Source organism: Crinia signifera, chromosome 1, assembly GCF_055691185.1.
Source record: "Crinia signifera chromosome 1, ASM5569118v1, whole genome shotgun sequence".
Taxonomy (NCBI): domain Eukaryota; kingdom Metazoa; phylum Chordata; class Amphibia; order Anura; family Myobatrachidae; genus Crinia; species Crinia signifera.
This window is the reverse complement of record NC_139217.1, coordinates 448,949,232-448,968,049: the sequence shown is the minus strand read 5'-3', so window position 1 is coordinate 448,968,049 and position 18,818 is coordinate 448,949,232. Positions and strand designations below refer to the sequence as shown.

Genomic DNA, 18,818 nt, shown 5'->3' with positions numbered 1-18,818 from the left:
GACAGCAGCGCTGACAATTTTGCTGCTGCGGCACCGCCCGGCGCCCAGGCGGTGTCCGGGCAGGTGAGGTCACGTCCGCCCGGCCGCGGCGCATCACTTCCGCCTGTCCGGGGGACACTAGCATTGAACAGGCCGCGGCGCCTGGCGGTTGCTTAGCAACCAGGGGTTGCCGGGCGGCGCGCGCTCGGCCACCTGATATAAATGTCTAATTATAGGGGGCTGGTCTGGTGGCGGCGGCTGGTTGGCCAAAGGATCCCTTTTAAGGGATCTGGCCCAGCTCAGCCCTGCTGGTGATATTGTTTCTCACAGAGGGCCTCCTGCTCTCTGTTGTCCCGGTCCTTGCTGTGATACAACCGTGCACCGTCCTTGTGCCATTACCGTCTGCCGTGGTTAAGCCATGTTCCTGCTGCCATATTGCTGCGGTTGTTCCCTGCTCCGGATTCCCCTTGGTCAGCGATATTCCCATCTGGTCCTGCCAAGTCACTCCAGGTGTGCACTGTACCATCTTGTGCCGCCGGAAGGTCCGGTCTGTTCACGTAAATGCTCCGGTGGAGCCTGGTTCCTTACTTATTGTTTCTGCAGGCAAGCTGCCCTTTTTCCTTGGTTGTTTAAATTATTTACTTTGCCTGGCTCTCCGGGGTTTGGAGAGGCTAACGTTAGTGGGTTCACACCCATTTTGGGGTACCGATATTGTACCATTTTTTGTTGGCGTGTTTTGTGTTTGGTACCCCATTATTGGTTGCTCCGGTGCCTGTGACTCGGTCACACTCCCCGTCCTTGGCCAGGTGCCGGTAGTTAGGGTGTTTAGTTCCGATAGGCCCTGGTAGTCAGATCCTCCTTTTGGTCCAGTACCTGACGGTCGTCGTGGGTTTGTCCCCACTTAAAACCTGGCTGCATCGGGGTTGGAGCGGGCTTAACTTGCTCCTTCGAACGCGGCGACTAAAGGAGAAGGCTAGTACTCTGCAGCTTGCGGTCACCTGCCCGGGACGGCCAACAGAGCTACTGTAGCGCTTCGCCGTGGCCGTTCTAAACAGCGGTCCCGGCTGAGGGCTCAGTCCACCACCATCATTGCTTACATCCACGCACGTTACAATAGGTGATATGTAATAAAGGGTAAAGTCCAAATGGAACATAAACAATATCGGGACTTCCGCCTGGAACACGGGGCCGAATTCCGCCTGAAAAACCTGCAAAATTCTGCTGTCCAGATAAACATTATACTGAACGGATTTTAAAAAATATCGCTCATCTCTATTATTCGTCTTATACTGTGATACTACGCTTAACAGTTATTTTTTAGATTCTTAAAATACAAATTTTAATGAATAAGGATGATTTTGTTCCCTTCTGTTAGCACGGAGAATAAAACATTTCAGAACCTGTGGACGCCATACATTATGGCGTAAAACAATATTCTAATGGTGCAGTGTTGTGCTATAAACCTTGACAAGCCGCACAGAGACTGTAAATCTGCCCAGAGAGCCAGCCCTATCACATTTCTATGGTCTCAGTGGGTAGTTCATTCAACACTTTACATGCAAGCCAGATGTTTGTGGGTTCCAGCAGACATGGTTGGATTAACTATATAAATGCCAGTGCCCTTTATGCTGTGTATACTGCTATAATGTATATCAAGTGCAGTACCTTCCATACTGTATATAAGTAGCTTAATAACTTGGACAACTCGCAACTTATTGGTGGCGTAATAGGCAGCTATTTGTATTCCCCCTTGTTGCTGCTAATCCAAGGGTGTCATCCATTGTTCACCTACACCGCGCAATAACGTGCAATTCACCTACACCGTCCAATACCGTACAATTCACCTACACCGCGCAATAACGTGCAATTCACCTACACCGCGCAATAACGTGCAATTCACCGACACCGTCCAATACCGTACAATTCACCTACACCGTCCAATAACGTGCAATTCACCTACACCGCGCAATAACGTGCAATTCACCTACACCATCCAATACCGTACAATTCACCTACACCGCGCAATAACGTGCAATTCACCTACACCATCCAATACCGTACAATTCACCTACACCGCGCAATAACGTGCAATTCACAGACACCGTACAATTCACCTACACCATGCAATAACGTGCAATTCACCTACTCCGTGCAATAATGTGCAATTCACCTACACCGCGCAATACCGTCCAATTCACCTACACCGCGCAATAACATCCAATTCACCTACACCGTCCAATACCGTCCAATTCACCTACACCGCGCAATACCGTCCAATTCACCTACACCGCGCAATAATGTCCAATTCACCTACACCGTCCAATACCGTCCAATTCACCTACACCGCGCAATACCGTACAATTCACCTACACCGCGCAATACATTACAATTCACCTACACCGTGTGCAATAATGTCCAATTCACCTACACCGTGCAATACCGTATAATTCACCCACATCGTGCAATTCATCTACGCTGTGCATTCACCTACACCCGCTGCATTAACTCTAAATATAGTTATCAACAATGTTTGTGGGCATATTCATACACATTAAGGGATCAATACAGTATATTGAAGAGCAAGAAGTTCTAACTCTGGTGAGAACTGTGTCTGTGCCAACAACTGGGCTTCTCCTTACATACTGAGGATATGCATGGGGCATAATAAATAATTACTGCGTTATTAAGGTGATGATAACAGAAGCAAAATAATGAAAAATTATCTTTAGTCTTATTATACTTAATAACTAGCATAACTAAACTGCATTAGAATATCTTTAAACATTATCAGAACATTAAGACGTTCACCCTCACAGGCTGGCTTCCCTCGTCACGCTTCTATTCCCAATACGTGTCTATGTAGATAGTGATATATATCTATTATGTATTTTAAAATTATTATTTTTATTATGTATTTTTTATTGTACATCCTATGAAATATCTTGATGTGAATACTTATAGTTCTCCCCCCCCCTTTTTTATTTCTGTACCACTTTTAGCGTGGCCCCTGATGAAGTTGTGTTGACGAAACGCGTTGGAATTTTTTAATAAAGAGAATACCTTTTCGAACAAAGTTTACGTCTCATTGTTGAACATCGGAGCGCACTCTGATCATTCTTTTTCATAGTTCTGTGTCTGTGTCCCTCCCTAACAGAAGGGACACTTCAGAGTTGCAGCTTGGTATTTTACTTCATTAGCGCAACACCTGAACCACCCTCTGTACTATTGATATATATATATATATATATATATATATATATATACACTGTATCTATATTATATGTCTAGTGTCTGTGTGTCTCTGAAACACTGCCATCTGTTGGCAGCAAGTGAAACTACATCTACTAGCTTTGGAAGCATTAGCTTTGAGTGGGCTTACTAGTATATATACTGTATATACACTAGTCAGCGCCAGAGTATCACAGTTATGTAATTTTTTAAACGTGACATAGTGTCCAACATAGAAAATTCGGACCGTACCTTTTTTCTTTTCCTTCTTCACCGCGGGTTTGGTGGCTGGAGCCACGTCAGCGGTGGTACTGGTGCTTGATTCTACATCGGTAGACATGTTTGCAGGATAGCCTCAAAACGTCAGGAGCATTCAAGACACAATCTATCAGTAACAGAGGGTCTCCCCCGAAAATCCACCCTCAGCAGAAAGCCATATTTACACCTATAAGCCAAGAGGAAAAAAATGATATGCTGTAAAAAAAAATGGTATGTACTACCAATAATATCAATAATAATAATCCACATTGAAGATTGATGCTATAATCTACACATTGTCAAAATGCTTCGGGAAATCACCCTGTCGGTGTGAAAGCCGTTGGTGAAATATGTCATTATGGAAATTGCATTTTTGCTTTGAAAAACAACATAACAGACATAGGGGTGTAGTTCTGTTAAAGATGGATTGTTGCTATGGGCAACCATTCAGAATAGAATATTTATTTATTAAGCACCTTCTAGAAGAAAATAAATAGAATCTGATTGAGTTAAGGTCCATACACACTGAGCGTTTTTGCCCAGCGTGTATGGACAACGATAATGAGGGAAATCGCTGGGCTGAAAATCAGTCAGTGCATACACACTGAGCGTTTTTTGCCCAGTGTAGCGGTGTTCCCAGGGTTCCGGCAACTTTCCATAGAAGGACCGAATGGAAATCCGTCCACTCCCTCGCTCATCTGCTGGTAATACCAGCAGATGAGCGGCCGGACCAGCGATGATGCGGGAGCGGGCATGAGCGCTCGCCGCTGCCTTGCACACACTGGGCGGCTTTCGAGCTGAAAGACGCTGAAATGAGTAAACTGAGAGGATTTTCATCTCAAAGTCGCCCAGTGTGTATGGGCCTTAAGTCTCGGGCTTCCACTAATCTGCAGAAGAACCAGGCTGGAAGTGGTCAGCCCGGACGACAGAGACCCACCCCAAAAATGCCTGGGCTTGCCTGCATTTTCACAAACGCACAAGAAAACGCCATGTTTCCAACACCTAAATTCTGGCTTCCTGTCTATCAAACTGCGACTGCTGTGCGTATGCATATTTATTCTGTACACGCTCAGTTGTTTCACAATCGACCTGATTGCGAATTCTCTAATTAGCGAGCAGTCCTGAATTAAGCCTATGGTGAAGTATCCAATTACCAGCTGCAATGTGGGTAATTGTATCGGACAGAAGCTATCCAATTAACAAAACAAAATTGGACCAGTTTTCATGCGATAACACATACAGTAGGATGCGGGTGATCTAATTGGGTATCCTGTAAAAAACACTGGTGAAACATTGGGAAAAATGGACGTTTTTCACACCTAGGGCCAGATGCACTAAGCTTCAAAAGTGATCAAATGGAGAGTGATAAACAACCAACCAATCAGCTCCTGTCTGACATTATTCAAACACAGCCTGTGACATGGCAGGTAGGTGCTGATTGGCTGGCTGTTTATCATTCTCCATTTGATCAGTTTTCAAGCTTAGTGCATACAGTATGGCCCCTAGTGTTATATGGGTATGGGTATTTTAATGCCTCTCATAGGGTAGATGTATCAAGCAGTGAAAAGAAAGGAGAGATGAGCCAGTAGAAAAGTTGCCCATGGCAACCAATCAGTTGCTACATATAATTTCATAGAATGCACTTGATAAATGTTACTTGTTCAAAACTTATTAGCTGTTATGGGCAACTGTTCCACTGGCTCATTTCTCCGCTCCTATCACTGTATCATACATCTCATTTAGCAATGAGTTCTAGCTATTTAAAACTCCTTTCATGAGGTAAATAGCGCTTCAGCCAATCAGTTGCCAACTGAGGCACCATTTATCATACATAATGAGTTTTAAATAGCTAAAACTCATTGATCAATGATCCCCATAATAAAATAGCTTAACGAGAGCACCTAAAATATAGTGTAAAAGTCATAATACCTACTAACATTACACAAGTGATAAGGGACATTCAGCGTATGTCACACTGCTACACACACACTGGAGTAGTTACACTGTAACTAGGCATCATAACACACAACACAGTATTAATAATTTAATGTAGTATCTGCTTTATTATATATTATCAGTGCATGATCATCCACTCATTGGTCATCTCACGGCTCGACTACTGCAATGTTCTCCTCACCGGCCTCGCTCAATCCCAACTGGCTCATCTCCAATCTGACCTCAATGCTGCAGCCAGGCTTATCTTCCTCTCCCGCCGCTCTAATTCTGCCACTCCCCTTCAACAAAATCTGCACTGGCTTCCATTCCCCTACAGAATCCTCTTTAAACACCTCACACTCACATACAGGGCCATCTCTAATTCCATTGCTCCATATATCTCTAACCTCATCTCCATTCATACACCCTCCCGCCCTCTACGGTCAGCTGACGACTGTCGTCTCTCCTCCACCCTGTTCACTGCTTCCCATGCTAGAGTACAGGACTTTGCCCGTGCTGCACCCCTTCAGTGGAACGCACTCCCTCGCTCCATTAGACTCTCCCCGACCTTGCAAAGCTTCAAACGGGCACTAAAAACTCACCTATTCATCAACGCGTACCCTTCCACTGCATAAACCAGCTGGTTCTCCGACCCCTTGCCTGTTTACATCCTGCTATCTAACCACCACCCCCTCGCTTGCACCTCTGGTAATCGGTCTTTCTCCCCTTCCTACTAGATTGTAAGCTCCTCCGAGCAGGGCCCTCTTCCCTCCTGTTGTCAAAGCCCTCTTCTCTTCACATGTCACTCACAGCTCTCCTATACTCCAACACTCAGTGACCATCTTCGTCTGCATACTCATCTCCTTCATTGGCTTTAAGCCTCTAGTTGTATGTTGATTGAGTCCTCACTACTTACATTTAAGCTGTAATGTGTATTGATCTGTGGCGCTCTTTATTTGTACTGTATTTTTGTTATTTATTCAATGTTATGCCAAGTTTTGTCTCCCTGTACTGTTCCTTTGTACGGCGCTGCGAAACATTTGTGGCGCCTTATAAATAAAATTATAATAATAATAATAATTAACAATATGCATTGGAAAATGACATCATTTTATACAATCGGGTCCCCAGCTATGACACAATGTCACACACACAGCAGACACGGCTACAGTGGTGTGTTGGGAGCATTCTGGGAAGCAGACTGATTTATGTTCCCGATGCAAAAGTCTGTCTGGTTTATATTAGTAGCGAGCGGGGCAGAATGATATCACATGAAGCCGTATTTCTTGTTGCATGAGTAAATACAATGGGCATTACATGAAAATGGCTGCTTTGAATTATGGGTGATGTCAGGGACACAAAAGAGGGTCTCATTTATAACGGGTCGAACATGTGCATTGCAGATACTGTAAGTGGCCAGTCCTGTTCGACATGAGATCAAGATGCTGATGGTGTTTGCGTGAGAAGATTAAAGACTGTGCCATTCGGCCGCGTGCTACAGACACCCTATCTGCAGTTTTACAGCTAGCTGGCTAATATATGAAGAAAATCACAGCAAAAGACCAATCATATCTACAATCAGTGGCGGTTTTTACCTATGGGCTGCAGGGCTGCAGCCCCCCCAGGTAAAATCCACCACTGTCTCTGCCTAAAGTGAAGCCAGATACAGTCTGTGAGAGTGCTCTGGCTTCACTGTGAGTGCCAGTGACTTCCTATTGGAAGTCTGACCTGCCAGTCACTCAAGGCATCACATTGGTAGGTGTTCCCTCCCTCCGGGGTGACTCTCTGTGTGCAAATGCGCAGCAGCCACCAAAACGGGTTCTGCCCCGGACCATTCTTCGCATGCGCCGGACCCAGGAACCCTATCAAGCCTCTGGGGGCTGATGCAAAGCCGGCCCCAGAGGCTGGGGCCAGCGCATGTATGTATGCATGCGCTGACCCCGTGCAGGGGACACTGGAGCACAGCGGACGGGGACAGCAGCAGCAGCACCATACTGGTAAGACCCGCCACGGTCTACAATACAGCCTATATCTTATTGGTGCCTTTTGGAACTGATATTCAGAGATGTAGGCTCATGCATTCACAGTTTCTTCTACTGAAGAGGAGAAAAGTAGGCAACCCTGGTTGTATCCAAGAATAGAAATAAACAAACACATTAAAAAGAAACAAATCTGCATTAAAAAAATGACATCACAAAAGACTCATAGCAACGCGATAAGTAGAAACTGCATGAAGGCATAAAGTAACGCATACATAAAAGGACAAATAATATATCCATGTACATGCACTTATATGATATTACACAATACAAGCACCGGGTCACATTTTGGGCACTGGCTGAAAATTTCCTAGAAGCACCATTCGTATTGCAACAAGAAGACTGTGTTCTATAGCCCAGGCCCTGGTGTTGTAAACAATTCTGAGCCCAACCGTATTGCTGGAATATAGACTCCAGAGACTGGAACTTCAGAACAGCTGTCAGTATTACGTAAGAATTCTGCTTTGAAACATTGTGTACCCTCCAGCGCTACAACATGCAAAGTGCATAAGAACCTCCAATCAGCCTTCAGGAAACACATTCAGCAGAAATAGGCAGAAAATGAGCGAGATGATAACTGGAGAGGTCTATGAAACGACTTTGATTGCATTAACGCTTTCATTTCTTAAATAACCACTTAAGAGGGCTAATTATTCATTAGTAACAATAGCAACGACTTTTCTACGGCTCCTTGTTGCAGAAATAGAACATGTACAGATATGTCCGTCCTGGTGGGTGAGCGATACTCAACTCCTAAGGTTCATACACACTGCGTGTATGGACAGCGATGACGGGGAAAATCCCTGGGCTGAAACTCGCTCAGTGCATACACATCGTACATGCCGACTTTTTAAAACTCCTCTTCGGAACAAAAACGTGAAAAACCCATGCCGGTAGTTTGACTGTCGACCTTCTAAATGTTGACTAATGCGTGTGTCAACCTAATGACCCTGTCGACCTAAAGCCATTTTGAGTGTGTCGACCTAAGGCTTGTTAACCGTCATTGGTCGACCTACTGCATGTCGATCTGCCTGTGGTTGACCCATACTTGCCTACTTTTTAAAATTAGTTTCAGGGAGCTTATAGTTGGTAGTAGAATTTTGCACAGCGTCCCATTGAGGGGGCGTGTCATGCTCCTCCCAAAGGGTGTGTCTAGTTCCATATATGGAGAGATTGTGCAAAAGGATTGTGAACGTGGCACCTAGAAGCGTGGGTGTGTGCTGCTACATCTGAGAGGAATCTTGTAAAATTACTTATATCCAAATGTAGATGAGCCCCAAAGCAGTTAGTAAGAGCTACTATACTTGGTAAAGTGCTGGGAAATGGTGCTGATAATACAATGTAAATGTATCTATCTCTCATTCCTTTTATCCCAAAAATTTAACAGTGTAATGTGGGCTAGGTGAAATGAGGGAGATTGCTAGACTAATGAGGGAGAGAGGGAGATTGCTGCTATGTCAGGGACTCTACTGCAGAATGCAGGAGGGGAGGTAACTATGAAGTAATAGTGTAATATGGGCTAGGTGAAATGAGGGAGATTGCTAGACTAATGAGGGAGATTGCTGCTATGTCAGGGAGTGTCCTACAGAATGCAGAAGGGGATGTAACTATGGGTTGACCTAAAAATAGACACCCATATAATGTATACTGTATAGCACATGTCAGCTGCCATGTAATAAGGAAACTAGTTAAAACAAAGCCTGTCAAAATAACAGCTCCTGCAATGTACTTTCACTTTGAGATGTGTTGTTAACCCACCATCTCCACACCCCACCCCGGTCCCTATCTCCTATCTCTGTCCTCACAGCTCCCTCCCTCCATATCCAGCAAGTTTCAAATAGGTCAGTGTCCCTGCAAAGAATTGCTTTCACTTTCTGTTATGACAACTTGTAGCACACAAAGGAGTCATTTAGTCGTCGAGTGGCCTATAGTGGTCAGTGGCGGTAGTTCAACAAGAGGTGAGGAGAAGTTAGTGTTTCATATATATAGATGTAAGGATCACATACACAATACAGTCTAGGCTCTCACTAAAACTACACTCAAGGGAGTGGGGGTTATAAAGAGATGTTGGGGTCATGGCCACTATACACTAGGGGAGTTATAAGGAGATGCGGTAATCACACACATTATACACTAAGGGCAGTGGGGTATTGATCACCATACCCAAGGCTGCTTATAGGAATTATCCTTGAGAGATGAGTTTGGTCACCAGTGGAATTTGTTACCAATCTTTAGATCTCATCTCTCAATAAATGTATCTCACAGTCTAACAATTGTATTATGCTTTGGGATGAACAAAACAAATATATACAACGAAACATTAATTTTTAAACACATTTTTTTTTCATCTAGATTATGTAAAACAGTTAGAGCTGAAGACTGATCAAGCAGCCGATGCAGCAGATGTAGAAGCCGGCGCCTGAGTGGTCAGTTCTTTGAAGAGACAGATTGTTCTGTTAGATCTGAGAGGCTAATTTATGCTCTATAGAGAATACAGCCAAGTTGTGGCGTTTCTGTCCTACTGTGGACCTGAAGTGGTTTTTAATTTGTAAAAATGTGTTTATCCCCAAAATCTCCAGTGGTGATGATGACTGAAAAAGTACAAAACAATTTAAAAGCAATGCAGAATTGTTTAGTCACATCATACCACACAGTGGTGCCCCTAAGTCACATCATACCACACAGTGGTGCCTCCAAGTCACATTATGCCACATAGTGGTGTCCCCAAGTCACATTATTCTACACAGTGGTGCTCCCAAGTCACATTATGCCACACAACGGTACCCCCAAGTGACATTATGCCACACAGCGGTAATCCCAAGTGACATTATGCCACACAGCGGTACCCCCAAGTGACATTATGCCACACAGCGGTACCCCCAAGTCACATTATGCCATATAGTGGTGCTCCCAAGTCACATTATGCCACACAGTGGTACCCCCAAGTCACATTATTCCACACAGCAGTACCCCTAAGTCAAATTATGCCACACAGTGATGCCGCCAAGTTGCATTATGCCACATAGTGGTACTCCCAAGTCACATTATGCACAGCTGTACCCCCATGACCCATTATGCCACACACTGGTACCCCCAAGTCACATTATGCCACACAGTGATGCCAAGTAGCATTATGCCACACAGTGGTACCCCCAAGTCACATGATGCTACACAGTCACATTATGCCACACAACGGTACCAAGTGACATTAGGCCACACAGCAGTACCCCCAAGTGAAATTATGCCACACAGAGGTACCCCCAAGTCACATTATGCCACACAGCAGTACTCCCAAGTCACATTATGCCACACAGTGGTACTCCCAAGTCACATTATGCACAGCAGTATCCCCAAGACCCATTATGCCACACAGTGGTACCCTCAAGTCACATTATGTCACACAGTAATGCTGCCGAGTCACATTCTGCCACATAGTGGTACCTCTAAGTCACATTATGCCACAGTGATGTTGCCAAATTGCATTATGCCACACAGTGGTGCCCATAAGTTACATTGTGCCACACAGTGGTACCCATCATACCACACATTTGTTCCCCATAAGTCACAATATGCCACACAGTGGTTCCCATAAAAGACATTATGCCACATCATGGTGCCCTAAAGTCAAATTATGCCACAGAGTGATGCCCTAAGGTCACATTATGCCAAATAATTGTGCTAAAGTCGCATTATGCCAATAATTCCCAATGTGCCACACAGTGGTGCCCCCAATTCACATTATGCCCAGTAGTGTCAGTATTTCATATGATGTCACTCACTGATACCATCAATTCATACAACGCCACCATTTTATATCATAAGAAAAACTTAACAATGGAGAGAACCCGATTTATAATATACTAACAGTACTGCACTCATTATTCACAAATAATAATCATAGTTATACAACGGTCTCACTCATCCGTCTACTCATCCAGACTCATCTGGCTACATCTTGTTGCCGTAGCGAATGAATGAAGAATAGCGGGTAATATTATAGAAACCACCAGATTATAGCTATGATCCTCTTCTAGAAAGTGCTAGATAATTAATACATTGAATCTTACTGGTTGCTATGGGCAACATCTCCTCTGAAATCCTCAGATTAGTCCATATTGGCAATGTTAGCTATGCCTATGCAGGGCAGGTGATGGGTGGTTTTCTGGCCTTGTCATGGTTGGGGGTGTTTGTCCCTGGGCCATTTGAAGGTTCAGTAGCCCAATCCATGTGTGGCCCCAGGGCCGCCATTAGGGGGGTGCTGTGGGTACAGCTGTCCCAGGACTGGCCTCTCTGATAGAGAGAGAGAGAGAGAGAGAGAGAGAGAGAGAGAGAAGGGCCCTGAGTACTCATTTTGCCCAACACCCCCCCCCCCTCCACTGTGCCCTGTGTGGCCCTATTATTCCCTTATCAACTAGCTTGCAGGCAGGGCCCCCCATCCTTCTGGGCTGCCTGGCATGTGCCTAGCCTACAGTATTACCCTTATAGGTGGCCCTGATCATACAAATATTTATGTTGGGGTCAATACTCACCCTTGGATTGTATATATTTTGAAGGGTGATTTTTTTTTTTCTACAATAGTTTAAACCAGGATAACGTAGCTCAGCAATATGATTGAGAAATGACCCAGGCACCTCAGTACAACCCATTCTTTTGGCAGCAACAAACCATCGACGTCAGACCTCCCCGGAGATATCCCCCCTCCTGCATCTCAGCCCAGCAGGCTGTGATAGTGCCCAGTACGTGGCTGTTGTTTTTCCACCACGGAATCTGGTTCATCACAGCAGTTTCAGCAATTTCTTCACAAAAAAAGGCTGAGTCATTTATAATCCCAGAGAACACGCGATGTAAAATGTAGTTATTGACTCGAGAACAAAACCACAATGTTTTTAAATTATGTTAATTCAAATAAAATGTCTTTCCATTGGCAGAAAGTCATGTCTACTGTACCTGCCTGGGTTCTGTTCAAAGCATCTACTTTTATTGGCTGCAGAACTTGTTTTACTTGTGGCGTAACTTCAAGATCAGTTAGTTAATGCATAGTTGCCTCCCCTCCTGCATTCTGCAGGAGACTCCATGAAACAGCAGCGATCTCCCTCTCTCCCTCATTAGTCTACAAATCTCCCTCGTGTCACCTAGCTCACATTACACTGTTACATCATAGTTACCCCCCCCCCCCCCCCCCTCCTGCATCCTGCAGGAGAGTCCCTGAAATTAGGGTGGCCAATCCCGGGATCGGGATCGGCGGGATCCCGGGATTTGGCCCCAAAATGTCCGGGATTTCAATCCCGGGATTGGAGTATCCAATCCCGGGATTTTGGGATTAGACTACGCATGCGCAGTCTAATGCCAGGCAGCTTCTGAGAACCTGCTCAGAAGCTGCCCGGCTGTTCCCGACCCAAGCGTGCGGCCTGCGCAGCGTGACCTCTGACCGCTCCTGGCCGACTCCTAGCCTACCCTCCTGCCCAGCTGGTGCTGCCGCTACCTGCCCGGAGGCAGGCAAGAATCACCGAAGCGCCGCTGTCTGCCCCGCTCCCGCCAGCCTGTAAGTAAATCTGCAGGGCAGCATCTGGCACCCCCCCCCCCCCCGCAGCGCTGCTCTGCCCCGCTCCCGGATGCCACGCACCTGCCCGCCCATGTAGGGGTGGACAGGGTGTGTTTTTCTTTTAAGGATGCCAATCCCGGGATCCAGAGAATCCCGGGATTAAGCATTTTTCAATCCCAGAATCCGGGATTGAAAAAATGCCCTGGGATTGGCATCTCTACCTGAAAAAGCAGCAATCTCCCTATCTCCCTCATTAGTCTAGAAATCTACCTGAGGTCACCTAGCCCACATTACACTGTTACATTTTTGGGGAAAAAAGGAATGAGAGATACTGTTAACACATTTACATCATCAGCACCATTTCCCAGCACTTTACCAAGTACAGTATCTCTTACTGACTGCTTTGTGGCTCATCTACATTTGGATATAAGTCACTTTAAAATATTCCTCTCAGATGTGGCAGTACACACCCACGCTTCTAAGGACCCCGTTCACAATCTCTTTTCACAATCTCTCCATATATGGAACTAGACACGCCCTTTGGGTGGAGCATGACACGCCCCCTCAATGGGGCGCTTTGCAAAATTCTACTACCAACTATAATGTCCCTGAAACTAGTTTTCAAAAGTAGGCAAGTATGAGTTAACGTATACTCGTTGCTGGACATAAGCAACGTTTTCCAAAATATTCACCTTGCTCTTCATTTCTCACCAGCGGAGTGTGTTCCCAGTCCTACCCCGGCCGCACCACACAGAAGGATTAATTGATGGTTGTCATCCACAGATTCTATTCATAGACTAAACATTCTGCAGAACGGGCATTTACAAAGACAGAGCCAAATGGTGAAGTCTTGAAATCGCTTCACTGGAACTGCTTGTTCTGGAACTTGAACTTTCACAGCCAAGCACCAAGCTGTTCAGTCCTGCCTGTTACTCATCAATGTTTTTGTTCATGGGTAACTCTTGCTGTATTATACAGCGCTTATACAGCTTGGGGCCTGATTCAGATTTACTATCGGGCCAGCTTCGTATGCGTGATGCTTGCACTGCGCATGTACCAAGGTACCTTAGCGATAGGGATGGCCATCGTTGCCTTTGCCATCAATGTTTGCCATCAATATTGCATATTTATGCAATGGATGACCATCAATGTTTTTACATATCAATGGTCATCCATTTTCTTTGACTGATTGGCCTGTGGGCCAATCAGAATATGGGGGCGGGGCTTCACTGATGTCCTGGGTGGAGCTATGTGTAAGCCCCAGGACTAGAAGGGGTTAACCAGCCCGGCCAGCAGCCACTGACTGACAGGCCAGGAGGAACACTGATTGGAGGGGGGAGCAGAGGAAGAGGTGGTGACAAGGAGCAGGGAGGACGGGAAGTGAAGACTCACATGGAGAGTGGGGAAGCGTGAAGAAGGGGAGAGCCCAGCAGCAACGCGCGGTCCCCGGCGTGGAGTGAAGCGCCCGCCGCTAGGAAAGCAGACGGAGAAGCGGGTGACGTCAGCGGTGACCCCCGCCGACCTCCAGAGGCTGAAGGCACAGACGCGGCACTTCCAGATTGCCGCATCCAGGTAGGGCGGGCAGCAGCAGCAGAGCGCCCGTGACCCCCGCCGACCTCTGGACGGGGAGACGCATGTGAGCAGCGTGCACCCGCCAGAGAGGAGACAGTGCGCCCGTGACCCCCGCCGACCTTTAGGAGGGGGGAGGAGGACAGAGCGGCAGCGTGTGACCGACGGCACATAGAGAAGTGCCCGCAGCTGCCGGAGAATAGGACGGGGAGGTGTCAGAGGAGTGACACAAGGTGACCCCCACTGACCCCACTTAATAGCAGCCCAGGTCATCACCAGCAGAGACCCATTGAGAGCCGAATCAGACCACCAGCAGACCCCCCCCACCACGTGCCAGTATCGTACCAGGGGGAGAAAGGAGCGCAGCGGGGAGAACTGCAGAGCCCAGCAGTAATTGCAGCCCAGTCAGAGGACTCAACAGCAGCCGGGGTGCAGTGTAGCGGAGTGTGGCAACGCCTGGCGCCCACACTAGCAATCCCGTCGGGGTACACTGCGACCGGTGAATGTCCGCCCATACCCAGCGGGAGCTGGCACCGTATCACAGGTACTTTACCCCTGACCTAAAAGTTAACCCCCATACTTTGTCACCCCACTTTACAAATCCAAGGAAAAGGTTGCTGGACCAACATTGCCACCCGGTGGCCAAAGGATAAAAGTACAGGGACCCATAGACAGAATTAAATCCTATGCATAGGTTCTTGTTGAGGACTGACCGGTCTTAGCTAACGATAGTACCCGGGTACATAGGCTTAGGTGGTGCGAAGTAATATTTCATGACATGTGTGTTGCGATAGGTAGCGGTTAATATAAAGTCTAACTCTGGTTGTGTTAGTGATAATCGTAAATAATTGCCGTTACTGTTTTAAAGCTACTGTCCTGTTTGTATTCCAAATGATGTTTGGACTCTGATATTGTTTTATACTGTTACGTGGTGTTCACCCCATTCCAAGGTACAAAAACCAGCTGGCGCCCCTAGTTGCAGGCCCAGAATAAAGCATCAATTGAGAAAGTGTGTCGATTGATTTGTGTACCCATCCTATAGTACGAGAAGACTCCAGACCGTGAACCGGAGGAGACTAGTGGGACCGATTCCAGCCGTACCAAGTGAGGTAAAGCCCCTTTCGGTGCCTACATCTTTCCTGGCGTCACGAACAGGATCGCGGTCAACTCGGAGTATAATCTAAACCAAGGATGGATGCACCACAGGCCGGGGGTGGGCAGGCACCCGCCGTGCCCCCCAACGTTGAGCAACAGGTCGTAGCCCCAGTGGTAGCACCCGCCCCAGCGGCGACACCTCGGGCTCCCATTACACTACCCTACTACTTCGGGGCCCCATGGATGCTGACCTACAGTGGGGACCCCAACAAGGGCGCCACGTTCACGGCGTTCAAGAACCAACTGAAGTCCATGTCCCAACTCTACACCCCGAGTGAAGAACAGAGGGTACAAATCCTAATCGGCCAGCTTACGGGCTCCGCCCTCAGTGAAGTCGAATCATGGGCAGATGACCAAAAGACGGGCATCGACCAGATCTTGGATCGGCTGGCCACGATCTTCGAGACCGCCACCCTCCCGGAGTTGAAGATGCAGCTCTACGGACGGAAACAGCGGCCAGGCGAGAGCCTCCGGGATTTCGCCCTGAGTCTGCAGAAGACCCTGAAGCTCATCCAAGCGGCCGATAAAGATGAGATTCGCAACAGCGACGAGGCGCTCACTATCCAATTCGTGGAGGGAGCGTCGAACCCTAACATCAAGACTCAACTGCGGATCCTCAAGATGCAGATGCCGGGGAAGCCCTTTGCCGACTTCAAAAATATTGCGATCCGAACCATTGGGAATCACACCAACCCCGAAATAGAATACCCGGAGATGACGGGGGCTCGAGGTTCTGTAGCTACGAGCTCCGAACAAGTTGCACGGCCAAGGGATCGGCCCAATCAGGGTGGCCAACCACCAGCGGACGACTCAGATCAGGCCCTCCAACGTCAGGTAGAAGATCTGGCCCTCGGGATGGCAGCTATGCAGCGGGACATCCGCCAGCTGGCGCGACAAACCACGTCAAGCAACGAAGAAGCCAGATGGGGGGCCGACAGGCAGCTGTCAAACCGGAAGCGGTGGGACTCGCCCCGGGAAAATGGGAGACAAGCCTCAGACCAATTCGATCATCAAGGCCGGCTCATCTGTCGACACTGGCAAGAGGCCGGGCACGTCGAGAGAAGCTGCCCCTCGTCCGACCATTTAAACTCCAATGCCCCGAGGGAGAGGGCCGAACCTCGGGGAGAACACCGGGAGTAGACCCAGACCCGGATGAATGGTGGGCCCAATATGTAGGACAATGCCCGAGGATCCCAGTGGTGATCAACGGAAGAGAGGCAGCGGCCACGATCGACACCGGGTCACAGGTCTCCATGATCCAGCTACCCACTCTCCAAAAGTATTGGGGAAAAGAAGTCCCGCTTAGACAGCCCCCCACGCAAGTCACGGTGGTCGCTGCCAATGGCCGGGAGGTCATCTGCAACGGATACTGGGAAGCCGATTTGCAGATTGGAAGGACACGTTTACCCAGGCAGGGGTATTTAGTGATCACCTGTGGGGAAGGAAGAGTCGCCCCCATCATCCTGGGCATGAACATCTTAAGGAATTGCCCTGAGGAGCTGATTGCAGCGTTAAAGCAAGAACCAGTTAACCAAGAACAGGCTGGAGAGGTCACCCAACAGCATCTCATCTGTGTTCAAGGGAGCCAAGTGGGCGAGAGAGTGCTGGCCCCGCGTACTCAAGGGACGGTCAAGTGGTTTAACGTCCGAAGGGGGTATGGCTTCATCAACCGGAGCGACACGAGAGATGACGTTTTCGTCCACCGAACAGCCCTAAGGAAGAGCCACTCGTGGCGACCTGTGTACAGTCTCAGAGAAGGCGAGACGGTGGAGTTCGACGTGGTAGAAGAGGAAAAGGGTCCCAAAGCGGTAGACGTGACAGGTCCAGGTGGGTTGCCAACAAAAAGAAACCGGCCGAACCTAGACAGGCGTCCTCTCCGCAGGCGTGCTCATCGGTGTCAAAGTGGGCAGATGGCGGCGTCGATTTCCTTCAGGCCAGTCTCGCGGCAGTCATTCTCAGAAGTGAACCTCGTCCCCGCCAATAGAGAACAGAAGTTGGTCGCAGAAGAAGAGTGGAATTATCGCACCCCTATGTTTAACAGACATCCGCGGCATAGAGCCCGCCGTACCTGGGAGGCCGAGCCCTACATGGTCACCAAGCAACCGAGGGTAGTGGTCGCAGTCCACGGAAGCGGAATACCAGACGAGACCCGACTGTGTGGTGGGTACACTACCAGCATAGCCCCGATACTTAAGTCCCACGCCCTAAGGCACTATCAGCGTTGTACCTAAATGTGTCCTACTGTTAAATGCCGTTCTAATGTGACGCAAAATATGTATATATGTAGATTGTTTGCTTACCACTACACTGTTATAACTGGTGATAGGTTGCTCTTCCTAACGAAAGTATTTAGACTGCGAAAGAGACTTTAATGATTCAGAATTCTTAACAGTTCGGGCCTACGGCTCTGGTAGCGTGGCGTGAGGACACGACCACGAAAAAGTAGGGGCGGATGTAAGCCCCAGGACTAGAAGGGGTTAACCAGCCCGGCCAGCAGCCACTGACTGACAGGCCAGGAGGAACACTGATTGGAGGGGGGAGCAGAGGAAGAGGTGGTGACAAGGAGCAGGGAGGACGGGAAGTGAAGACTCACGTGGAGAGTGGGGAAGCGTGAAGAAGGGGAGAGCCCAGCAGCAACGCGCGGTCCCCGGCGTGGAGTGAAGCGCCCGCCGCTAGGAAAGCAGACGGAGAAGCGGGTGACGTCAGCGGTGACCCCCGCCGACCTCCAGAAGCTGAAGGCACAGACGCGGCACTTCCAGATTGCCGCATCCAGGTAGGGCGGGCAGCAGCAGCAGAGCGCCCGTGACCCCCGCCGACCTCTGGACGGGGAGACGCATGTGAGCAGCGTCCACCCGCCAGAGAGGAGACAGTGCGCCCGTGACCCCCGCCGACCTTTAGGAGGGGGGAGGAGGACAGAGCGGCAGCGTGTGACCGACGGCACATAGAGAAGTGCCCGCAGCTGCCGGAGAATAGGACGGAGAGGTGTCAGAGGAGTGACACAAGGGGACCCCCACTGACCCCACTTAATAGCAGCCCAGGTCATCACCAGCAGAGACCCATTGAGAGCCGAATCAGACCACCAGCAGACCCCCCCCACCACGTGCCAGTATCGT

At 48.3% G+C, this 18,818-nt stretch overlaps 1 protein-coding gene across 2 annotated transcripts in view; it reads right to left on the bottom strand.

Annotated features, from left to right (window-relative positions):
• DAB2 (DAB adaptor protein 2) overlaps positions 1-18,818 on the bottom strand; it is a 135,227-nt gene that overhangs the window by 73,494 nt on the left and 42,915 nt on the right. For both annotated transcript variants that reach the window (XM_083154403.1, XM_083154412.1), the window contains exon 2: positions 3,460-3,652. In XM_083154403.1, the coding sequence (XP_083010529.1) occupies positions 3,460-3,547 (88 nt within the window). In that variant the 5' untranslated portion in view covers positions 3,548-3,652. The remainder of the gene's footprint in view (positions 1-3,459; positions 3,653-18,818) is intronic.